The following is a 19,012-nucleotide window of genomic DNA, read 5'->3' as shown; positions in this document are numbered from 1 at the left end:
AATATAGGTAATAATGAACCTAATGAATTGCTTGGATTTGGGGAACTTGCTTGTAATATTGTGGTATAGTGCAAGCATGTTTTAGGGAAGGGCTTGTTAAAGGTTAAGTGCTTGCTCTATATTACCCGCAAGGCACAGACGATAACATTCTTAGTGTGACACACCCTATGTCACGAGAATATGCAACAATTACCATGATGAGTATGTGGAGGAATGAATGCAAGTGGCTAAAACCCTTGCCTCTCGTTGGGAGGTCTTGGGTTCAAGTCTCAAATGGACAACTAGCATACGTTGAAAGTTATGTGGACACTACAATAGGTCTTTATCGATAATTGGGCAGGGTTCCATTCGTCCACCTCGATTTATGCCAATCGCTTGATGGGTTCCAAGCTATGTATGCCTTCAACCATAGCCACTGATGTCCCAAGGGACACTAGACTTCGACATCAAAACCCCTATGGTGGACAGGATGTTTCGATTGGCACATAACTAATATGTAGTGTGGGCTGTCGTGCTAGTCCTGCCACAGTGCCGGGCTAATTGACGAGGGGGATACCAGAGCATGTGTGAGAGACTATGAGGAGAGCTGGTGCCGTCCTTGCTAGATGTAGGCTCCCATGGGGGGTCTTGAGCCACTCGAAAAGTTGCCATGGATTGGCATCCATGTCCTAGCCTCACTCTTCTATGGTGTATGCCAATAAAGCTCACATGTGCACTAGAGGGGGTGGGAAAATTGAGAGGTGACCAAAGGAGGGTAAAAGGTGAGGGGTGTAAGGAATCTGATTGTGAAAAGCAATGAGGGGTGCTGAGAAGGAAGGTTACAAAAGGAAAGCTTTTAAAGGCCATGTACCATTTCTGAGTCTCTTTGTCGTGCATGCCACCATCCTCACCCCTGGATCTACCCCCCACAGCATCCTCTTTTCTCTTCTGTGGTCTCCAGGGTTTCTGCCTCTTCTCTTTCCCCATCTCCGTTCAAAGGGAATTGAGTTCGCTTCTGCGACAGATTTCTCGGATTGCTAGGGCAAACACTATATCGCTGCAGAACGAACCCTCTTGCAGCGCGGAGGGGCGAGTCGTTTGCCACACAGAGAGAGAGAGAGAGAGAGCGGCCCGGGGGATCTTCCCAGGACGTTTTCAAGCGACTTGCCGGAGGGTAATCTAGTAATCACGTTGCAACAAGAAGACGATCGCCTGCGCTTTTGATGGATTGATCCCTTCGATTTCCGTTCATCCGTAGCTCCACGGAGAAAAAAGGGCCATTAAGTCAATTTACTGTCAGCACTTCCTATGATTCACAATCAAAGCATGGAAATGGACTTCCTGCGCTCGTGCTGAACCTCAGTGTTGTTTTTGCTGCTTTCGAAGCGTCGGGCGCCCGCCAAGCGGAAAGGACACAGGCGAGCAGAAAATACTACGCATTAACGCAGAAAAGGACCTTATTGAAAGGGCTGCAGGATGGCATCCCCTCCAAGCAAGTGGATGACCTTCTTGGATGATAATTTGCTGGACGATTCATCGCAGCCCAATGCGTTCTTCTGGTGTGGCTTGAACGAACAAGCGGACTTGAGGTTCTAAACCCTCATGATTATTTTTTCGTTTTTGCCAGCTTGAAACGGTGTGCCCATTTTATATTTTCGATTACTGCGAAACAACTTCAGGGACTCTGTCTTGCTTTAATGGTGTACGACTTGGAGAGACAAGTTTTGAAAGATCAAAGTTTAAAATTTACAAATAATTCAAGGACGAAATTCGGAATAGTTCCTATTTTATCCTAGGCGAATAGCCTGAGATTTCATTGTAGAGTCGATCTGTTATATGTGAACTGTCACCAGAGTCCAGGCATTAGGGCCTTTACCTTGTGGTGGTCTTGAAGCTTCTCCACTTTTTCTTCTGAGTATGTTTCTCTCTTAAGGATAGCCTGCAAGGACGTTGGAAATTTTGCAATGTTATCGTTACTAGTTTTTCCTTCACACTTGAGCAACTGGATTTGAAGCTAGTGTTTCTGAGACTTACTCACGAGTCATAACAGGCCTCATGGTATTCATGATACTTCGTACCAGCCTTTGTCATGATGGTGTTGGAAGCTGACCAAGTCCTTTGGTTTGAAGCACTGAATACTCTGTGGTTGCTGGATGAGCTGAGGGACAATAACTAAGTACTCACATATTTGCACCTGTGGCGATTTTCCAGCTTGCCTTGCTTTCATCCGTTCGTGTTTTCTTTCTGTCCTGTACCTTTACTTATTTGCGACCTAGAGGGTGTGAAGATGGGGACAGGGTACGTATAGCTTGACACGGTTGGCAATATTTATGGATCCCATGCGCAGCTCTCTTAGGAGTCTCAAAGCTTGACCCCAGGTTGTTTTAGCCATCTTAGCTTCTCATGCTCTTTTTCCAGTGGCATTATAGAAATTTTGAAGCGTTTTTCTGTTGTTCTTTTTCTCTATTTTGTGTGAAAAAGGGTGGGGTTCACCTACCCCTTTTATGTAAAACATCGGCAAGCCGATAGTTTTTGTCTTGCTTGCTCTGTTAGATTTGTGTTTTTTTGCACCTTCGATTTTGGATCTCTGAGAAATAGCTGTCGTATGAGACAGCTCTACTTGCACAAGATGTTTTTTGGAAGGTGGCTATAGTGTTAGGTCGGAGGTGTATACAGAAACACCTTTAGTGTGTGGTTTATGTACTATTGAAATCTATCTTCGGTTGGTTTATGTTGTATTTATGGTTGATCTACAGTCTTTTCACTTCAGGTTATCTAACTTGGCACGTGTACTGATTATAGAAAGATTGTTTTATGGCGTGTTGCAGTGTTGACAACAGCTGCTCTAGAAGGGATACAGATGACCAAGAAAAGGCTTGCTTCAAAAAGAGGTGACTTTTGGACATTCTTGAGCTGTAACAAGTGTCAGTGCAGTGCTGTTTTGATTGTATACTCTTTTGCCAGTTAGTAAACTTTATCTGTGCAGGTTTTGATGCCACAGAAGTAGCTGTGAGAATAGGTGACTCTTTGCTTGAAGGGCAAAGATGTTCCAGGTTGAGTCTTTTGGTTTGCTTTCCCAGGGTTGCAAAGAATCATCCCCTTTGATCTTGTAATGAAGGGAAAATTAATGCTTAGTTAATGTGATTAGCACTAGGGGGATATTTAGTTAGGGGGGCTAACGAGGAGGATATTGGGGCGCAAACTGCCCCAACTACAAAGCCTGCCTCTTCTCCATTGTGCTCATGTAATGATTTGATGCCTTCTAATCTACTCAAGCTCCATTGTACTCATGTATTGATTTTGATACCTTATCCTTCTAATCTACTCAAGCTCCCTGCTACTCCTTTCAGCATTGGTACAGCGTGGATCACGAATCTGCATTGAGGAACCTGCCTTTGTTGGGATTGAGTCTTGCACGCGAGGTGGGTAGAAACTTTTCCAACACCTACTTATGTGGTAAGACATCTCAGCAGTGCCATGTGCCGCACACAGCCACATTAGCAGATAGTGCCACTTAAGCATATTTTGGGAAGCCATTCTGCATCTAGCCATTTTGGGCTTTAATTCACCATGAGTCGTGCCTATTAATTGAGGATGCATTGTGCAGGTACTAGCCACACATCGGCGTTGTTATTGAAGATCAAAACAACGCCCTCCTACAATAGTAGCTGTTGGAAATATGGACCCTTGGGGTGTGGTCCGAACCCTCCCTCGTGGTGGCACCTTGGTAATGTGGATATATTGGAGGGGTATGGAGGCCCCTTGTGCGCAGCTGGCACGTGGAATACGAGGGATAATAATCCCATTTGCAAAGATGATATATGAGTGACCTTGAATATAATATGATGGTGAAACCCCTCTCCAATGTCCTGCCGGCCTTTTTGAGACTCTGCGTGGCTAAAACGCAAATGAGTAGGACCCCCCCATACTCGGCGCTATTTGAGCTGCCACATGGCGGCAATTGCTGGATTTCTAGCATGGTATCAGAGCAGTTGCGATCTTGCGGACAGGTGGCAACCTACGGCTTGTGTTGAGTAGATTTTGCGCGTTCGCGGGAGGTGGCAGCCTGCGGGTGCTCTTACTACAGTCACTGTTTTCAGTAGCAGTTCCTTACAGTTTTTGGCAGCCCTTGAATGGTTGCATTGATTGTTGGCGGCCCTTGAACCCTCTGACGGGTTAACCAATTTGGTGGGGCCGAATTAATTGTTGGCCGCTGTTGAACCCTGGTGGTTGGGTTATCTTTGTGGGGAGTCGATTTTGTGCCTCGTGGTTGGAAATATGGACCCTTGGTGTGTGGTCCTGACCCCCCTCGTGGTGGCACCTTGGTAATGTGGATATATTGGAGGGGTATTGAGGCACCTTGTGCGTAGCTGACATGTGGAATATGAGGGATAATAATCCCATATGCAAAGATGATATATGAGTTACCTTGAATTTAATATAATGGTGAAAACCCTCTCCAATGTCCTGCCGGCCTTTTTGGGACTCGGAGAGGGCATGTGTGGCTAGGAGGCAAGGGAGTGGGACCCCCTGTACTCGGTGCTCCTTTTGCTGCTACGTGGCGGCAAGTGCAAGATTTCTAACGGTAGGGCCCCATGACCTCTAGATTGGGTATTTCTTTGCCTATCCTAATCTTTTCTTATGTTGGACTTACTATCTACATGCATAGACCTAGCCTAAGGGCTCTCAAAAACGATTGGATATATTCTAGTCTTACAAACGTATATAAGTGCTCTCAAAGCTGGGTACTATTGGTGATGGGGTGAGGTTCAAGAATGATGGAATGGAAAGGTGGAATGCATGAAGGGTACTAGAGTTTCTAAGATTCCTTACCCCTCTCCCTACGCTTTAATTATTATAATCATTGAGAATGATGGAATGGAAAGGTGGAATGCATGAATATGGGATGTGACCACACCTCATTAGATGTGTCCTTTCAATTCTCCCTAGACCTAGGTTAATCTTCAGAGCTTAGGTACTAGAGTTTCTAAGGTTCCTTACCCCTACACTTTAATTATTATAATCCCTTTTTACCCCTAGGCAATGACCTATAACTTAACATAACATTTTTTCTCCCTGCTGTACTAAATATAACTTCGATTTTAAAGCCATTTAAACCAATGTTCTTCTCTTGACTAATCCCATTGTTTAGCACACTAATTTGGGTAATATTTGTTACTGATGTCATGACATTCCTTCTTGCTTAATTTTTAGCTGTCCTCAACTAATAAGTAAACAGAGTTTAATTCCTATCATGGGTTATGTGGAAGTTTCCTAGGGTTCTTGGATAACACGTCTCTTTTTCTTTTTCGCTTTTTTCTCCCCCCCACCTCCCCCCCCCCCCCCTCCTCTTTTTGGCTATCTTGCCACTCACCTTCAAGCTTCAAAGCAAAACCTAATCCCTTATGTTCATTTTATCTTGTTCAAAAGGTAAGTATACTTAGCTTTGTTAGTGTCCTATCGTTGTCTCTTTATCTTTTTTGTGCACGTCATGAAACTTATCCTAGAAAATAAACAAATTGTCGAGTTTAAATTGACCCAGCTTTAAACTACTTTTCTGTGCTAGCATATCTCTAGCATATCTCTTGATATCTTGGGAGTAATGCATCGAGTAATAAATTGCCTTAGATTTCAGTTTGCCAAGTTGAGACATAGTAACGATTGCGTGGTAAGTCAAATCCTCAATCCTTTACAATGTGTTTTTCTAGATCATTGGCCTTCATTAAGTGGCGCCTTCTTTTATAGTTAGGAAGATCTCTGGTGTGTGTCATGCTTGAGTTCTCTTTCTTCATTTATATATTCCCACAAAGGAAGTCCCCGTATGTTAGATTATTATCAGAGCAGCATGGTTCTTTCTGATTTGAAGAAGTTTGGAGTCCTGGCATCAAAGCTCAGTAATGGGGACTTAGTCAGCAGCAGAGGGAGCATGTTTGGGATAGTATGTATTTTTATATTTTGTCCCTATTCAAACTAGTGGTAGTACCGTACTCCATTAGCCTCTCCCTCTTTACCCATGTGCGTTTTACACCTTGCGGCAAGCTTAGGGGGGAATTTTTTCCTCTGGCAGTCATTGTGTCGATTTTTTAGATTGAGAGTTTGAAATCATTGTCAAATCACCTATCTAGTGCTTCCTCCTCCTCACCTGAGACCGCAATGCCGCTCAGATTTTGTTTTAGATAGGAGCATCAATCAACCACTTAACCATGAACGCTAGATTGAGTTCTGATGTCAATGAAAGATCATAGTGGTAAGGAGAGAAGCAAGCTAACACTAGGAATGGAAAGGAAAGATAACAAGCATAATCGAAATGAAATGGAAAGAAAATGAAAGCAATGGACAAGTACTCACATGATACCAAAGAGCTTGATGTTGACTGATATAATAGATAACAGACAAGTACAACACTATATAGTGTGACACTAGACTCTAGAAAGCCATAGTGTATATGGGATAACACCCCCCCATGAAGGCAAGGTGAGAGACTACTGGAATGGAACCAAGAACAGAACATGACAATGATAGTCATTAAACTGTGCACCCCATGTAACTCAGAGGCTAAAGTCTGAGTGTGTTCAGAGGTTGATCCAAGCACTCTCATGGCTTGGGACTCAACATGCTCAGAGGCTAGAGGCTCACGTTATAGCATGGCTACATGACCAGCTCATAGGTCTAGGAATACACCAACATCCTGGAACTCGGCCAGGCCTGATAATGAGACCTATCAAAGCCAATACATATGGCTCCCACAGTACACCCCCCCTGGCTTCATAACAGGACATGTTAGGAAGCCACACACCAAAAAATAGAAAAACCAATACACCTTTTTAGGAGGACTATCCAAGGCAGAGGACCTTTAGACTCAATGAAAATAAAAAATTCTTAATTCATATCGTTTTAGGGAGACTACCTAGGGCAGAGGATCCCAAAATAACATCAAGCATGTAGTAATAATAAAAATAGATCTCTTAGAAGTAAGAGATGTCCTCTAAGTAGCTAAGGCACATGTCTGCACATCCCTGTGAGTCGATGACGATGCCGATGAATCGCTAGGTAGGAATGCCCCAAAATATGTGTCGGTGAAGTCCATGGGGTAGCTACATGGAGCAATCAGATGATGACTCTCAAAATGTTGGAAGGAGAGTCACCAATGTCGAAGTAGAAGCCTCGGGTACCACGACCAATCGGGAAGTCAATCAATGCGAAGTACTTCAGACACTGATCGAATAAGCAATGTTGAAGAAGTCACTTGTTGATGTAGAGTGGTCTACATCAAGCTCGATGTAATGCACTAATCAGAGAGATCACTGTAGTGGAGTGTGTCGGAGTTGTATCGGAGAACTCACATCTAACTCGGGAAGTCTTCACCAAAGTTTGGAGTAGTCACGTGAAGGAGTCACCGCAATGTAATGCCAAGAGCTCACATCAAGTGACAGGCAAAGAAGACAGAGGCAGCGTGGAACTTCTTCATGGTAGATAGAAGTAGAAGGACAACTCCAAGAGAATGAGGGGCAGAATATGGGCACCAACTTGCGGGCAGCAGCTCCAACAGAATGTCGGGCAGAAGGAGCGAATGGCGGACTGGAGTAGAGGTCAACAATGAAGAGGATGGACAACTCCACATTAAGCTAGTTGCGTCATGCTTGGGTTGTCAAATCATTGAGCTCCAAAACAGAATTCGCGCGCAGAAACAAATTTCGTCACTTCTTGCAAGGGCTGTAACTTTTCACAGAAAACTTGGATTGCAATGATGTAAAAACGAAATTTGTAGTACTCAAGGTCCTCTACAACTTTGCTGAAGATATAAAGCCGTGATTTTGCTTATAGATCTAGATAGAAGCGTCACATCGTCCGCAGGTCACAGAAAGATGTAGCTGAAGGAAGGAGAAGAGAGGTGGTAGATCATGGCGTGGAGAAGAGAGCTCAAGGAAGGTGAGAAGAGGGCAACCTTCCAAGGAGGAGGAGGTAGAGTAGCTTCATTGGCCTCCCTCACCTCAACCTCTTGGAAGGGAAAGGGAAAGAGAGAGCAAGGCTAGAAACATGGCTCTGATACCACATGAAAGATCATAGTGGTAAGGAGAGAAGCAAGCTAACACTAGGAATGGAAAGGAAAGATAATAAGCATAATGGAAATGAAATGGAAAGAAAATGAAAGCAATGGAGAAGTACTCACATGATACCAAAGAACTTGATGTTAATTGATATAATAGAAAATAGACAAGTACAACACTATATAGTGTGACACTAGACTCTAGAAAGCCATAGTGTATATGTGATAACTCCCAATATGACACATGGCATGTCTAGGCCTCACTAGACTTTAAAACACACCTAGGACACTCATTTTAGACTCACTTTGGCTTCATATTCCAACATTCAAAACAACCACACTTAACACTGTTGTTGCACTGCATTGATTGAGAGGATAGACATGAACGAAGTAAACTCATCTGTTGAACAAAAGCAAGTATTTTCTTTATTGTTAAGGACAAATGAAGAAATACATCAAGCCTTTCGCTCTGTGTTTAATTGATGGTAGTTCTCTTGGTTGAGTTGCTTAGTCCGGACCTCTTCTCTATCTTGAAGGGGCTCTCTCCAAAAATGACCAGTAATCACCATCGGTGGCCATCGCTGTATGAGCATCTATTGATCACAGATCGCCTCCACTGATGATAAAATAAGACGTTCCTCTACCTGGCCCTTTGTCTTCAATGTCGAGATTTACTCTCAGCCACGATTTGGCTCTTTTTCTGCTGCTCCATTAGAGATTTGAAATAAGCTTTTCCTCATGTATGTCACATATAGAGACACAAATAGGCTACTCAAACGCTTTTAGAAGTGAAAATCACAATAGAGCTTACTACTCTGGAACTCATATTATTTGATTACTTAAATCATCAAGCAAGGAGGCATTATCTAGAGTCCAGTGGTCCTTTAAACATTCTTGATAATGGGGCACATTCATGCAATGCTGAGTGATGCAGTGCTATTCTACGTACATGCTTTACGCCTAAAAGCCTTGTGTGCCGCGATGTAAATTTTAAATTTACTAGCTGCACAATGTGTGTGAAGCAAAACTCGTGACAGTACGACACAGTGTGCGTGTTGAACGTAAGTGAATTGTTATGTTTATTGTTATGAACTGTGGGAGCATACGGGGTCAATCTAGGAACTATGATGCCAAAGATGTCAAGGACAAGCTCATAGTACATCAATTTCAATGAGATACTCGGATCCCTGACGGGGATACTCATAGTTTGCCTCATCCCATGCATGAGATGGGAGGCACCATATTTCAGCAAGGGAGTGTTACAAATGACCAGTCATACATTGACGATGTGCTGTGCAATACTGTGCAGGCATATTATGCTTCTAACCGAGGAGTTTCCAGGTATTCTCGAGAAGTATCCATAATACCTCAGCCATACAATGGAGGGGGGTTTGTTGCCACTTGGATCTGGTTTGGCCTTGTAGGCTATAGTTAGGACTAGTTAGTCCTAGCTAGGCTTCTTACGGCATTTAGTCATAAGTCACTTAGGACATTTCCAAAAACGAGATGATGTTTCATTGTTATGTGAGCCTTAAAATCATTATGCTTGTGGTGTTGGATAGAGTCAATCCAGGAACTATGGTGCAAATGTAGTACATTAGTTTAAAGGGGATTCTTGGTTTCCAGTCTCATGGAACCGTTCTATCGCAAGAACTGTTTTAGAGGCATTTTCTTGCTTGGTTAACCATTTTTTCAAGGAGCCACCACTGTTTTGGAGCTGCTGCATCTGTTAAAAATGTGTTGGTTGCCAAAGTTTTATGAGGATTAGCGAATGGGGATGAACCCAATCCTATAGGTGTTGCACCTAATGCACCAGCCACACCACATGTCATAGTGGTGGCTGAACTGACACCTGCAATAATTGCAACTGCCACGGCTAATTAGAGGAGATGGAATGCTTCTGATGCACAGGCTCTTGCCTTGATTTCTTTGTAAATCAAAAGGTTTATTAGTCTTCACAAGGTCTTGTACGACCTCTTTGCATGTGTGGCATGTCTTAAGAATGAGGCAAGGGTTTCATTTCTCAATAAGGATCTTGAGAATCTGAATAGAAGCAACCCTATATATTGATGAGTTGATCTTTGAAAAAGATTTGATATCGAGGACATTGCAATCATTGTCAGAGTCCTACTTGAGTTTCCACACTTCTCTCACTTTGTCTTTGAGGAGCAATGCACGGGCTCTTCAGTTTGAGGAGTTTGTGGGTTTGTCATTGCAGGAGGAACATACAAGGAAGAATAAATATTCCTCTTTCCGCAGCAATAATCAAGCACTTACTGTCCAAAATAGGAGCTAGGGCAAAGCATAAAGGTGGTATTCATACTAAGGCTGCTGCAGGACAGCCATCTAATAAGGCAAAGGATGATGTAGGCAAAGCAAAAAAGACATTATTGGTAAAAGCCAGGTTATCATATTAGGGGATACAAGAAAATATTGGAAAAAGAGGAGGAAGTTGGAATATCAGTTTTGATTTGTGACACTTTAGATGTTGACATGATTGAAGAGTGGTCTTTTTTAGTATGCAACTATGATCCCAACCTTGAGATCAGTTAACTCAATGTGAGTGATATATTAGATGCGGTTTGGTATTTTGATGGTGGTGCATCCAAGCACATTACTTCCAACAAACATTCATTTGTTGATTCGAAGCGTGCTCCTGTTAGCGAATGCATGCCAGAGTGTTGCCACGTTGCAGCTGCATGGCCAACCACTTTTTCCTAAGGTTCCCTTATGAGGGTTACTCCCTAACCATCCATCCTTAAGCTGAGTAAGGAAACGAAACAAAACATCAAGAAGAGTGACAAAGATACCGACTACACAGGGCAAGACTAAAGAAAACTCTCAAACTATCCACACCACAAATTGCTTGACGGCATACGCTAATTTCCTCCCGTTATGACTGCTTCAGCCCAATGCATTGAGTGATATTATTAAGCTCCAAGTGCTCAGGGCTCACCCACACTCTTGTTGCCCAATTACAAATGGCCTTCGAATGGACCATCATCGGAGCACTAGACCACCTAGACACCATCTACTGGCAAAGAAAAACCAACTAACCTGCTAACAGAAAATCCCTGTTCACTCCCTTTTGTATTACTCTCTCATTCTCATGAAACTCGTCTCGATTTGTGTCTTCAAGAAGAACTCGTAGCTCTAATAGCTGCAGACGTCACAGCCTCTTCAAACAGCAAATGCTGTAGCCTCTACACCATCCTACCTCCCATGGGAACAGATCAGCCATAGTCTCTTCAGCATAGCCTCAGCCATATTAATAAGTTTTGATTTTTCAGTCTTGACTTTGACATGATCATTCCTATATTATACATAATACTATCTATTTCTTCATCATCCATCAGTAATTCAATTGTATTAGACTTACTTAGACAGAGGGTTGACACACAGATCACACTTGGGGACATCCCCTCCTTGTTTAGAGTCGGAGCCCGACCGACGGGGGTCACAGTAGCCTTGGTCAGACGCAGAGCTACGACTAGGAGACGTGCCAGGACCGCACCTCTGAGTGGCCGACAGCACTCTATTGGATATATAGTCGACCACTGACACGACTATGTTGTACTTAGGACTTAGTACTGCCATTTTGCATTTTTGCATTTTGCATTGGTATGGACGCTCGTTTAGTAGCTCCACTACCACAGCTTGTTGTATCAGGATTTTCAGTCTCATAGTGCCCTCTCTCTCCCTTTCCTCCTGCCTTTTTGGGGGGAAACAATAATAATGTACAAAGCCACCTTAAAAATTTTCACATATAGTGCAGCGTACTGGTAGTTGTGCCATACACATGGTACCTAACATATGCTACCATTTTGAGTGGGAAACACTTATTCTACCAGGTCCTTTAGTTTGAGGAGTGGGTTCTCAGCGGTACCATAGGCAATTCTGTGATGCAAGTACTTTGTTTCCATTGTTCATGGGTCTAACATTTAGAAAACGGTGGATTTTTTTTTTGGTTGTGATACAGGCTTGCTTGATGTAAATGCTTGTATTTTCAGGTTTGCAATGGAAGGGTATTGACTTACAACGTCAGTGTGACATGATGCCATTTTCTAATGGCAGGACAACTCAAAGCTGTTTGATGTGATTGAATTTGTGATGGAAGGTTGCGGGAGGATTCTTGTGGTGGCAGTGGTACGAAAGCATGCCGGGAGAAGATGCGCAGGGATCGTCTGAATGACAGGTGAGTTTATTTACCATGAATTTGTACATGTCTTGTCTCTTGCAAGTCTATTACCTATCAGAATAGCAGGATTTTAACCTGCAACCTTCATCACCATCTCAAGATGGATGCTACTGAACTAGTATGAAACGGGGAGTGAAAAATGGTCCCTTCTCTATAGATCTGGATTAAGCAATCCCCACTGCTAGGTAGGGGGAGAAAATCTGGCAAGAGCTGATTTCATCTTTACACTGTCAGGTGGGGTAGCAAATCCCGCTGGGAAGGTTTATCTCTGTCTTGACTCTTAATTTTTTTGCAATAGCTGTCATAGCTTGAGTTTGAGTAAGGAATGACTTTGCTTTTGAGTGCGACCCAGCCTTTGTTATGTGGGGGGTATGTCTACCTTTTGTTTTTCAAAATTTTTAAAAGCTCTTTTTTCTTCTCTTTCCTTTTCTTTGTAGAATTTTGGACTTTAGAATGACTTTGTACGATTGGATAGATAGTCTTACAAAGGTATATTTGTTTTGTGGGGGTAGCAAAAGCTGCTGGAAGGTTTACATTTTTGTACTAACGATGTTTTACTAGCAATTGTAACTCAAATTCAGTAAGGAACGGCTTTGGTGTAGTGTGCTAGCTAACCTTTGGCATCCACCGCCTTGCAGTTTGGAGGACTGCTGGTTAGGTAGGGTGTTTGGTCAGGTTTATGAATACTAGAAGATTTGTGCTTGGATACTAGAGGCCCAGGAAGTTAAAAAGTGCACAATTTTTTGTTATTAGCTGAGGGATACAGTTAAGAATGCCATGTTGGGATACAGTTAAGAATGCCATGTTTGTGGGCTATAAGGTTGTGGCTTATAGCTTTATCAGTATATTGTTGTCAAGTCATGTACTTATTAGTATAGCGTTGTTGAATCTCAGTATTTCAAACTCGACTCGTTTGATGCACTTGAGTGGCTTTTCTTGTGATTGCTTGCTTGCTTTTGGCATGCCTCATCAGACTTTAATTGCTGGAGAAATACTGGTTAAGACGGTGAGGTTTACATGGTGCTGCTTGCGATGGAGTTGGAGGCTTTTTGCTTGGATTCTGGAGTCTGATGAAGTCAAGACTGCTCATTTTGTTAGTGAACTGAGGAAAACACGCTAGATCTGTTAATCCTTGAGTGCAGTAGTTTGATATCATAGTATGTACGCTATGAATGGCAAACATACAGGTGATGGAGTAGGAGTTCTGCTGAACACATTCCATTGAATATGAAATATGTTGAAACATGTTGCACATGTCACAATGTTTCATGCTCAATGAAAAGTGACACAAGATGCCACATACTTTTGCCTCCATACTTTTGCCTCCATACTTTCATGTTCAATGGAAGGTGACACAGTTTATCCAAAGGATGTTTCAAGGTGCTTGTATGCCTGTGTGCCCACACTGTTTTGCATTTTTGGGGTGCATTTGGCCTTTTAGTATTCATATGAACTCACAATTGGAAAAAAAGTGATTTACGTGGTTTGAGGGGTGGATGAACCAGGTTCTTGGAACTAAGCACTATTTTGGAGCCAGGGAAGCCTCCGAAAACAGATAAAACGGTCATTTTGTCTGATGCACTTCGCACACTGAATCAGTTGAAGACCGAAGCTCAGCAGCTGAGGGACTCAACTGAGCAGCTTCGAGAGACTATCAAAGAGTTAAAGGTGTGATGTTCTGCAAAGCTTCTGAATGTAAATTACAAGTGCTTGATATATTGGTGGGAATGTTTCTTTAATTAGCATTGGAAGTACACAAACATCGATTTCAACCAGATGAGAGACTGTTGGAATTGCGATCTTTCAGGCAGAGAAGAATGAACTTCGAGATGAGAAGCTGAGGTTGAAGGCAGAAAAAGATAAGCTGGAGCAACAAATGAAGACATTGACCATGCCTGCTGGGTATATGCCACATCCAATTGCTCTTCATGCTGCAATGGCAGCATTTGCTGCACAAAATCAAGCTGCTGGCAATAAGGCTGCATCTATACCTGGATATCCAGGAATGGGAATGTGGCAATGGATGCCTCCTGCTGCACTGGACACATCCCAGGACCACACACTCAGACCTCCAGTTGCATAGATTATTTCTGGTTTAATGGGCATGCAGTGTGTGTACTGGTGATACCTTGTCTTTGCGAAGACAATTGTGGCACATCCTGCAGGCAAAGGGCCATTTATTTGAGCAGGTGATAATGTGACACCTTGCTCGGATAGCTGTCAGGTCTATGTAAGACAATCTAGGTAGGTGATGGATCGATTTGTCGTTATCTTCTAGTGGTGGTTTTTGCAAAATCTCTTTACAGCTGCCATATAAGCAGCTCCTTGGATTGTCCCCGACAAAGACAAAAAGAAGAGAGAAAAAACTGTCTCCAGATGGGATCTCAACTTAAGCCCTATAGGCCTGAATCCTGTCATGGTCGTTTCTTGCCGGTACATTGCAATATTCCTTGTGTGCAATTTCTAAATTGATAGTTTCTGATTTGGTGATGTTTTGAAAAGAGAGTTAAGTTGAATATGCATGTGTTTTTAAATTAAGGAATTAAATATTGCTTCATTGTAGGAATTGGTACATCAGTGTAACACTTCCTTTAGTTTTTAATGTCTTAAATAATCCATTCTGTCATTCTTTCTTTCATTCATGAGAGAGAGAGAGAGAGAGAGAGACTTTGGTCCCGATATGCTTGTTTATTTTGCTTAGTCATTTCTTCTTTTTTCCGGGCGTATTTTAGTAAGCATTGAGTTTACCAAGACACACGGGTCTTTAGAAACCTAGTATAGTTGCTTATGCTTGGGCACTACGAAGACTTTTTCAATAGCTTTTTGTGGTCCTTTAGTTCTTGTCTTTGGTAGTTGTCCTCTACTCCACTTTTATTTCTTTTTTTATATTTTATATTTTATCTTTGTTACTTCTTTCTCTTTTTCTCTTTTGGTCCTTCTAGATCAAAAGGATCTTGGGGCACTGGCCGTTGACTGTAGTTGCCAATTTGGGGGGTATATTTACCTTTCCAAACACCCATGCAATCTCTTTGCCGTCATTTGGCTCCATGATGTACCCTCGCAGTAAAGGAGCTACCTTGGGATGAGTAACGATTGTGCAAGCAAGCCCAACTTAGTCTCACTCTTGCTAGAGTTAGGGAATATAGCAAGGGAGAAAATGCCTTGGCAAGAATTTTTAATACAAATAAAATAAGACACTTGAGAAACAAGCATCTTAAAACTTATGTTCCTATTTGTCCTATTCATACCACATAATTTACGTTATGAACAACATACATAGTAGTAATATGCTTTATGTAGGATAATCTTGTTGAGCCTTCTTTTATCAACAACATACATAGTAGTAATATGCTCTATGTAGGATAATCTTGTCGAGCCTTCCTTTATTCATTTTCAAGAACATGTTAGGGAAGCTAGAAAAGTTCATAGGAAGAATTCATTTGTATGTGGCAATGGCAAAATTTGATGCGGAATCTTTTTGTTGCTTTCCTAATGAGTAGAGGGCCATTTTAATAATGTGTTCGACCTCGGGAATTGTTTTGGATGAGAGCTTTACAAACTTTCTTTGCAAGATGTTTCAACTTGGAACGAAAATCAACTCATCGTAAGAGAAAAAGAACCTCTAAAGAGAAGTCCTTTAATATTCCTCTTTACCAACATAGTACTTTACCTACCATTGTGTGGAAACCATAAGTTATGGGATTTTCGTAGCTCTCATGAATCCCACACATTGCTTGTGATTTGCTTTCCACGCTTTCTCTTCCTCCTTTTTCAATTCTTTTAACTTAGTTCCGAGAGTTTTACTTCTCAAGACTATGAAAGAAGACTACTTTACCAAGATAGGCTAATGTCTCTGGGCTTTTTTTGAATACAAGTTTTAGAAAGATATAATGTCAAAGTTCTTTTCAAACTTCTATCACCTTGGAAAACTTATTTCTCCATTACATCCAACTTAAACTTTCGTTGGATCGATTCTTCTCAAAGCAAAGGACTCTAAATAAGGAACTCTTGATTACTTTTTAACTTCTCTCGACCAAGTAGAGAGAGCGGAAATGTGTATTGCAAAGCTCAAAGCTCTTTCTCGAGCATGGGACTTCATTGAGGAAATGTGAAGCTATGCAAAGACACACAACTCTTAGGAAAATCAAGGAATCTTCCAAATAAAGTGTCCATGGGGGCTCAAAGGCACAAAGATTTTTGTCCAATCATGGCAAGAATTGATTAAACATGCACTAGGATTATTGGAAAGACTTGTGTGACTGTACCACTAATTTAGAAGCTGACCCTAATTTGAGAACTTTGAGAGCACGTGTTTGGAAAGCGCTGGATAACTTGGTAAAGATATTGAGAAAGCCTTCCATAGATAATGCAGATGTGCAACTATATTAAGTCGTAGTGAAAGAGTTCACCGAAGCCATGGTGGATGGATGGGATGAATCACACATTACTCATTACATGGTATGTTTGTTCTCAATAATTTCATATCTTTTCATTTTATTTGATGCTTACCTCACAAACCTTTCCTATGGTTGCACAGCAATATCACGGTCCATGGTACCTTCAACAATATGGTTCACTGAATATTTGGAGTGCTCAAGGGATGGAGAAGTCGCATTACAAAGCTTGAGGTGCATACTTCAAAAGTAGACGACATGGAGGTGGGGTTAAGGGAAGTGGCACTCTTCGTGAGATGTTTGGGTGGTTTTATCGTGGATAATTGAGTCCTCGAATGCGAGGGAGAAAGCTTTGCAAATGCAGTTAGCCCAAGAGGTTCGTTTAACTCAAATGAGTAAAAGAAGGTGTTCATGGAAAGCTTCGGAAGCATCCCAAAAGCACAAAGGGTGGCTAGCAACCAGAAGCCGTTTAGGAAAGCATTGGGTCGCCAAAAAGAATGTACATTTATGCCATTGATATGAAGCATGTTGGAAATATCCACTTTTGACGGGGACATTAAATTTTTGGGGAGCCATAACTTAGGTTAATTTTAGTTGAACCATTTGTGGCTTGTAAGAACTCAGTTTAAACAATTATAGTTTTTTGAGAGGAAGCGAAACTAATTAATGGAAATAAGAATAAAAGTTGAGTAGAGGCACATGGTTCCTATGGACGACAGTCGGTAGTATTTTATTAAGGGGGTTTATTTAGCGAAAGGTTTTACATGTCCATTTACAACTTTAACTATAAAAGTGACTTAAAAAAGTGCAAGCCTCTTAATTATCTCAGTGTATCTTCTCCTTTACTAAAACTCCTCTCTCTCTCTCTCTCTCTCTCAACAAAACTTCCATTTGTCATTGTGAATTTCCTCCTATCACACCTACATGGCAAGGACTATGGGAAAGTAGTGAACAAGAGGACATGCAGACCGATCCTGCAAACAACAGAGCTAGCAGACTTAAGGAAGAGCATAGAAAAAAGTTGGAGGAAAGATGGGAAGACACCAACTCAGAGTCAGATTCCAAGAGGAACAACATCAGAGACAAGACAAAAGACAAGAAGAGGAAGAAGAAGACAGTGAAGAGACACATCAAGGTGATGACTCAAACGAAGACGATGAAGAAGAACAAATATAGGAGGCCTTAGGTGATAGCAACATATCCCAAAGACAGGAAGGAGAATCCTCTAGCAAAAGGCAACGTTTGGATGATGAGGAATGGAGGGAGCAACAAAGAGGTGAGAGAATTCTTGCAGCTCAGCAAGCACGATAGCATTTGCAACCACCTCCATGGCATAACAAGGTTCCAGACATTCCAGCACTGACACAAACTACTGATAAAAAGTCTTTACTGCAAAGATCGAAAAATAAAAATGGCAAAGGTGCAGGTGGAGGTGGAGGTGGAGATGGAGATGGTGGAGGTGGAGGTGGAGGTGGAGGAGGTGGAGCCAAAGCTGGAGGAAGGAGATATCACAGAAAGCTAGGCATGAACGCTCTCCAGGAGATACGAACATACCAAAAGAGTGTAGAACTCTTGATCCCAAGAGATCCGTTCACTCGCGTTGCCTACAAGGATGTGTACAAGGATGGCCTATGAATTATAGCCCTCGCGTTGCCTGCCTTGTGAGAGGCTACTGAAGTGGCTCTAATAACTCTTTTTGAGGATACGAATCTCTGTGTGCGATCCATGTGAAGAGGGTGACCATCATGAGCAAGGACATGCAATTTGCCAGGAGGATCCTGAGAGTGCTCTCAACGGAAGCAAGAACGGAAGAAGGAGAGAGAGAGACAGAGAGCCACACAAGTTTGGTGGGTGCAGAACCACCCTAATCTTCTTTTTCATTCATTTATATATGTGTTTGAGTATTGTACATAACTGGGGTTAAGGCACAATGACCTTTAACCCCCACAACCTCCCACTTAAAGGACAATGTGCCTTTAAGGGAGAACAACCAGTGAGCATACTATCCAATGCCCATCAATACACGACAATACTCAAACCGCTGACTCGATAGACTCTTCGTCAGCATATCTGCAGGGTTATCATCTGTATGAACCTTGACAAGCTCTATGCGCTTGTCCTCAAGTACCTCCCTGATGAAATGGTACCTGACCTCAATGTGTTTGGTCTTTGCATGAAAGACCGGATTCTGTGCTAGCTGTATAGCACTCATGGAATCACTATGCAATGTCGGTACACCTGTATGAATCCCCAAATCTCCCACTAGCCGATCAAGCCATATAGCCTCCTTGCAACCCTCTGTGGCTGCAACATACTCAGCCTCTGTGGTAGACAAAGCAACACACTTCTGTGCACGAGACATCCACGACACTGCACCACCTGCAAAGGTGAACA

At 42.3% G+C, this 19,012-nt stretch overlaps 1 protein-coding gene across 1 annotated transcript; it reads left to right on the top strand.

The window, feature by feature from the left end:
• The first annotated feature begins 801 nt into the window (after positions 1-801).
• On the top strand, positions 802-14,727 carry LOC147900548 (transcription factor ILR3-like). The gene is made up of 6 exons (XM_087376784.1): positions 802-1,153; positions 1,366-1,568; positions 2,808-2,870; positions 12,144-12,221; positions 13,730-13,892; positions 14,032-14,727. The coding sequence occupies exons 2-6, from the start codon at positions 1,456-1,458 to the stop codon at positions 14,305-14,307; spliced, it is 693 nt and encodes a 230-aa protein (XP_087232910.1). The 5' UTR covers positions 802-1,153; positions 1,366-1,455; the 3' UTR covers positions 14,308-14,727.
• Positions 14,728-19,012: the final 4,285 nt, after the last annotated feature.

This window comes from Dipteris shenzhenensis, chromosome 7 (assembly GCF_047967505.1).
Source record: "Dipteris shenzhenensis isolate YYH24624 ecotype China chromosome 7, Dip_SZ_1.0, whole genome shotgun sequence".
Lineage (NCBI taxonomy): Eukaryota > Viridiplantae > Streptophyta > Polypodiopsida > Gleicheniales > Dipteridaceae > Dipteris > Dipteris shenzhenensis.
This window is presented reverse-complemented; position numbering and strand designations above follow the sequence as displayed.

Excerpts from the sequence above, each read along its gene's own strand:
- LOC147900548 (XM_087376784.1), top strand. The coding sequence starts at position 1,456 with ATGGCATCCCCTCCAAGCAAGTGGATGACCTTCTTGGATGATAATTTG. Across the intron at positions 2,871-12,143 it reads AAGGCTTGCTTCAAAAAGAG|GTTGCGGGAGGATTCTTGTG; the intron begins GTGACTTTTGGA and ends TTGTGATGGAAG. Across the intron at positions 12,222-13,729 it reads AGGGATCGTCTGAATGACAG|GTTCTTGGAACTAAGCACTA; the intron begins GTGAGTTTATTT and ends TGGATGAACCAG.